This window comes from Electrophorus electricus, chromosome 10 (genome assembly GCF_013358815.1).
Source record: "Electrophorus electricus isolate fEleEle1 chromosome 10, fEleEle1.pri, whole genome shotgun sequence".
NCBI lineage: Eukaryota > Metazoa > Chordata > Actinopteri > Gymnotiformes > Gymnotidae > Electrophorus > Electrophorus electricus.
In genome coordinates this window covers 17,526,903-17,533,182 of record NC_049544.1, presented here as the reverse complement: position 1 = coordinate 17,533,182, position 6,280 = coordinate 17,526,903, and the positions used below count along the sequence as shown (strand labels likewise).

At 42.1% G+C, this 6,280-nt stretch overlaps 1 protein-coding gene across 8 annotated transcripts in view; it reads left to right on the top strand.

The window, feature by feature from the left end:
- The first annotated feature begins 459 nt into the window (after nucleotides 1-459).
- sugct (succinyl-CoA:glutarate-CoA transferase) overlaps nucleotides 460-6,280 on the top strand; it is a 71,899-nt gene continuing 66,078 nt past the window's right edge. For 7 of the 8 annotated variants that reach the window (XM_027013272.2, XM_035530668.1, XM_027013273.2 and 4 more), the window contains exons 1-6: nucleotides 460-725; nucleotides 1,279-1,330; nucleotides 1,451-1,524; nucleotides 2,335-2,420; nucleotides 2,828-2,878; nucleotides 3,022-3,142. In XM_027013272.2, the coding sequence (XP_026869073.2) occupies nucleotides 572-725; nucleotides 1,279-1,330; nucleotides 1,451-1,524; nucleotides 2,335-2,420; nucleotides 2,828-2,878; nucleotides 3,022-3,142 (538 nt within the window). In that variant the 5' untranslated portion in view covers nucleotides 460-571. The remainder of the gene's footprint in view (nucleotides 726-1,278; nucleotides 1,331-1,450; nucleotides 1,525-2,334; nucleotides 2,421-2,827; nucleotides 2,879-3,021; nucleotides 3,143-6,280) is intronic. The other variant, XM_035530669.1, reaches the window with a different exon arrangement.

The following is a 6,280-nucleotide window of genomic DNA, read 5'->3' as shown; positions in this document are numbered from 1 at the left end:
GTGTAATTGGTGTAGTGAGGCCGCAGCATTTTGGACTAACTCATGAACATTGGATAACCATACGAGCTACAGTGAGCTACGTTTCTAAGGTGAATGGATGAATCACGAGCACAGCATGAAATAACCTCTAATTTACCCTGATTAAACTAAAAATTATTAGCCATTCAGGTTTAATATCCACAAGACAACTCAGGAAACAGTATTAAAAGATTTGTATGAACTAGAGTTATATTAATTATACGGCGAATGTTCTATTAAAAATTGCTTACGCTTGAAGCAAGGTACAGCTTCAAATAAAACACGTTTTTAAAATTTTGAGTAGTCAAAATAAAAACAAGTCCTCTTTTAGAATGTCACGAAATATTTATAATGAGGCTCTGTTGTTCATTGTGGGTGGAGTTAAATCCACGTATATGAATTAGTACTCGTAAACATTCGCAGTCATAATTTCACATTATATGGCTGTTTTTTTTGTGCGTTCAATGCTTAATATCTATTTACATTTAAATGTTCAGGTTTGCTTTGTTGAGATAAGTACTCCGTGAACTTTGTCATTTCTTTCTACTACCGGATGAGTCGTGACGTCAGCGGCCGCCCTCTCTGCGGTATGTTTGTAGACATGGTCTCTAAAGGCTTCTCTCGCTTTACCAGACTACGACCCTGTCTTCTTCAAAATAAGACGGGCTGTTCCTATGTAAGAAGGGCTTTCGTTTCGGACCTTAAAGGTACCCGACATGGCAATAGATGGCGAAATGCTATAATGCGTGATTTGAAATCAAGAACGTCATTGCTTGCTAGTTCACACGCTCCACGTTCGCTGTTTCACTGGACAACCTTTTTTTCTCCAGTAAATGTATCATTTCTGCAATTATCGGCTGTAATATCAAATACATTTTCAGGGATGCAGTAATATTCTGCCTAATTTCCTTTCAGATCTGCTAGTAATACGTTTAAAGTGCTATTCTAGGATCCTTAGCTGGCTTTCCCTTTTCCGTGAAAACAAACGGTTTAATCAGTAACCGTCATGTTTCCAGTCACTCTGGAATATGCAGCTAGTCAGCAGGAATCGACAGTTAACTCCACAAGTGTTATCTACCTAAAGCAATGTTTAGTGGTTGATCACCTATGACATTGTATTTGTTCAACATCCACATTATGACCACTAACTAAATAAGACGCATTTCGTTTATGCAGTCATCTCCATGTCCAAAGAACAAAAATAAAGGAATTTCGGGAATTATACATTTACAGATGAATAACGTTTAATTCTGTATATAGGCAGGCAGACGATAAGGCCATTAGATGGCGTTAGAGTCTTGGATCTCACCAGGTAAGAGGAAAAAAAAACAGTTTTTTAACCGACAAGTAGATAAAGCCTACGATGCCAGGAGTAATTGAATGTCAAATATTAGATTGTGTGATCTCAAAAGTGTATTTCTGTCAAATACAGAGTACTGGCTGGTCCATTTGCCACAATGATATTGGGAGATTTGGGGGCAGAGGTGACCAAAGTGGAGCGACCAGGTTAGTATAAAGTATAGTGGCAGGCCTGGTTTTAGGTGCGTCTTTGCTGTGTGTAGCGTGTGATTGTAAATACATTTACAATTTATTTGTTTAAAACCAAGAGGCAGAAACTCTTCTCAGTGTTCTTTAGTTGAATGTATTTATTAGTGCCTAGGGCTGATTTAGTAATTCCTCGAACATTGCTTTTTTTTTTTTTTTTTTTTTTTTTTTTTTTTTACTTTTTTTTTTTTACTTTTTTTTTAACACTAAACCGCTGATTAGGTTTGAATAATATGGAAGAATTAGTCCTCTTAAACCTTTTAACTGTAATTGCATCAAGTTCATCTGCTAGTAGCTCAGCACCTGTGAATTTCCTTCATAAGCATATAGAAAGAAATTATTTATTATTAAGAAATTATTTGCTTGAAATTATTGAGGATTTTTCATTGATGTTAAAATGATTGGTTTATCAAAAAAAGGTGGTATATACCTTGGTATATGTAAAGACAGTTAATTAAAACTTTGACAGGTCTGTGTTTTAGGTGGCTCTGTTCCTCATGTAAACTACTAAAGCATACTGATCATGCAAAATGCTTTAATCTTTAATCAGGTGTTTTATTTTGAGGATTGGCTTTGTGATTGATTTATGTAGAGATTTGTTAATATAAGAGTATGTTTGCTGTAAGTATGTTAAATTAGGAGACAGGCATAGGAACATATATAGATCCATACCGTCATTGAATCCATAATCATACTCTCATGGAAAGCAGGCTTTTACTTCGTGTGCTCAGTGACACTTTGCTAAAAGCGGGCACCTGTGTGTTTTTACAGGCTTGGGGGATGACACGAGAACATGGGGACCGCCCTTCGTGGGTGAAGAGAGCGCTTATTTTCTTAGTGTGAACAGGAACAAAAAGGCAATGGAACCACCATCACAGTTATTGTACTACGATTATCCACACACGGATTAAGATGCGCAGATGATGACTCTTACTTTGAAGTTTCATCACACCACATTTTTCTAATCCCTATATGAATCATCCGTATACATATTTTTTGTAACACTATGTGGCAGGAACAATCTAGCCTAACACTGGTGAGAGTGTGGCGACATATTAGAATGTTTCATGGCGATCTGACAGTAGATTTTACAGGTGTCTTTTTGGTGTATGCCTCGATGCACTCTCTGTATTTCGCAGAGGTCATGTGGCTCTTTAGTTAACTTAGCAGTCATATTGGCTGTCAAATTTATGCCATTGGACGCATATATAATAAAATGATATTAAGGCTAATTACTTGTTGATTTATGGTGCATTTCTTTCAGAGCATTGCAGTTAATCTTAAAGATCCCAAGGGAGCTAAACTTGTAAAAGAGGTAAATGTTTGACACTTGTAATGTTGATTCAGTCTCGTGTATTGCCCAGTGTTTATCCTGGTATGTTTTATTTTGTGCAGATGTTTATGGAGGAGCAGATACAAGCTCTTTAACTTTGTACTTTCTGTTTTGCTAACTGTCAGCTTGCTAGAATCTCTGATGTACTGGTGGAGAACTATCTTCCTGGGAAGCTGGATGAGATGGGACTTGGTTATAAGCAACTGAGTGAAGTAGCCCCTCAACTTATTTACTGTTCAATCACAGGTATCTGCTGTCTTGTTATATGGGGGAAAAAATGGTTCAGCACAATGTAATATCAAGAGATTTCTATATCAATGTAATATCAAGAGATTTCTATACCAGTGTAATATCAAGAGATTCCACATGCGTTGAAATGATTTTAACACTTAGAAGAGAAAAAGCACTTCCCATCAGGTTAATTTTTGGAATGGTTTTTGATATTTTTCAGTGTGAAGGGGAACAGGTTTTGGCATTGCATACATTTGATAACCACTATCTTTTATTTACTTGCCACTCTTTCTGGTGAAGATCCTTTCATATAAGGCTAGGGACACACCTGACTGACATTGAAGAACTAACACAAACTGCAAGGGACTGCTGATCGCCATTTTTCAGCTCGCTGTTGCCCATCGTCACTTGTGTGTATTTACACACCAAATAGACCACAGCTGATGGACAGGCACACATGTTCTGCGCCTGCGCAAAAGAAAATATCTCAGAAGGAAACCACTGCTTCCCAAAGGTGCAGGCTTCTTATACTTTCAAGTATACTGAGTTCTGAGTGACTCAAGGCTCTTTTTGAGGTGAATCCTTTCATACAATTGCATAGTATAACATCCAGGTAATGCCATGTTCCACTTGTACTCTAGATAGTTAGCACAGCAAAATTACTTTCTGTGTAGCAAAATATAAGGTTAGCCTAGCACACTGCCTCACTGCACGCTGTAGCCACAATGCGACAAAAAATCCATTATGCACTTAATGTCTGTATTATCTCGATTCAAGTCAAATTTAAACTGACGGCTGACCGCAGACACCGATCATGCACAATTGGCAAAAAAGGTGTTGATTAGGATCAGCTAGAACGAGTGGTACAGAGCACACCGTACCGAGTACAGGCGTCAGTCACCGAGGGCATCCAACGGCCTGATGCCTTCCAATGGCCGATAGTCAGGTCAGTGTGTCCCTAGCCTAAGAGTTTACTTGCTTATACACAATATCATAAAACTGAGACTAAGGGTTGAAGGTTGTTCTTTGATGTACATAACTGGGCTCAAAGTAATGTATAAAATGCAGTGACTAATATTCTCATGACTTGTAATGTATCAATGATGTATTAATTACAGCTGTGTAGTAAGCCATCCTTATAAGGATTGGAATACACTTGAGCCTTGTAAAAAGGCTAATTTGACTTTAATGTTTGCTTTCTACCATCCATAAAAAGGCAAAAGCTAACAATCAATATTATTTTGTCACACTAATTTGGAGACGTACGCTATCACCATAGTGATTGTCAGGAAACTTGTTTCATGAGTCAGGTACCCATAAATTCAAGTCTGTCTCAATAAGCAAAGGGAGCTCATGTGATGGAACGAGGCTTAAGCAGGATGCAGGGACAAGGCACATCAAGACAAACATTTTATTTAACACAAAACACCTACACTTAGCACACATGGTACATTACATCAAACGCCGACAAACATACGACAACACACGTGACACATATATACGCACACTCAAGACGATTACACACAACAAGGGTCAGGTGGGCGACACAAGAGGGCGTGGCACTACTGACTAATATGCGCACACACACATACACCGAGACGTTTGAGGAGGAGGGATGGGCCGTATCGTGACAGAGCCCCCTCTCAAGGGCGTGACTCCTGGTGTGCCAGCTTAATGGGCTGTCGACCCGAGACCAATGCCAAACGGCGACGCCAGAGGACTGGGCAGTCTGCCACGGGCCAGCGTGAGCAGGAGCGTGGGGGGAAAACCGGGATTAGCACAAAGACAGATACAGGAACGCACACACTAATGGGCACTGACGCAGAGGGGAACAAAGTGATTGGTACATTTAAGGTAACGGAGACTGGCACGGTGACGGGGACAGGCAGATGAACACCACCACACATATTCAATAGTCTTGGGAAGGGAGAAGGTGCCCCAGCCAGTCCCCCAGTCATTGGCTGGTTTGGACGCTGACCTGCCTGGGGAAGACTGTCCTTCGCTGGCTTGGGTAGCAGCGACTGTCCCGAGTTTGGCGCATGCGCGCCGGGAGGCGCACCAGCCATGTTGCCCAGTTCCGGTGCAGGCACTGGTGTCGCTGCCTTTTTGCCTCCATGAGGCTTAGACGTAGGCGCATGTGCTTCGGGACCTCTCGCCTTAGGGAGAGGAGTGTCCTCCGAAGACAATGCCGCTTCTCTGGCAGTCACCTGGGGCAGTTTGCTTGCTTCGGGGCGGTGTGCCCTGGGCGGAGCCTTAGGTGGAGCCTTGGGTGCTGGGGGCTCGTCGTCCACGAAGCCTGTAACGTCGCTCTGCGAGGAAGGACCCCCATGAGGGACCTCCTCCACCTCCATCGAAGGGTCCTCCATTTCCGACCGCAGACCAACATCACGGTACTCTCCTCTCGCTCCATACTCAGCCCAGCCCTCTGAATAGTCCATGCAGGGCTCGTAGGACCCAGCGGAGTCCATCTCCAATTGCTGGTTATCGTAGTCCAGCTGGTCTTCAGAGGACTCAGCCACGTCCAACCCCGGACCATATATCGTTATACCACTTCTCTGTCTCCGCACCTGGTCCATGCTCATCTCTTGTGGGCGTCAGGAGGGTGCCCAAGGACACGGGGACTTCCCTGTACAGGCTGTGGGAAGGCGTCTACCCCCCTTCTTTCCGTTCCTCTTCTTACCTTTCCCCGGCATCCTTGGTTGGTTGGTGTTTCTGTGACGGAACGAGGTTTAAGCAGGATGCGGGGATAAGGCACGTTGAGACAAACGTTCGATTTAACACAAAACACCTACACTTAGCACACATGCTACATTACATCAAACACCGATAAACATACGACAACACACGAGACATACATACATATATATATATATATATATACGCACACTCAAGACAATTACACACAAGGATCAGGTGGATGACACGAGGGCGTGGCACTACCAACTAATGCACACCATACACACACACACACACACCGAGACGTTTGAGGAGACAGCTCATGGTTTCAGTTCACCATTGCATGTATGCCAGTTCTCTCACTTGTAGAATAGAGGCACAGTGGAGGGCTTATGAAATTGCCTGTACCCACACTACCATCAGTAATTCTGTTTTTGTAGAAAGAATTCAGTGAAATAGGTTACTATATCACAATAC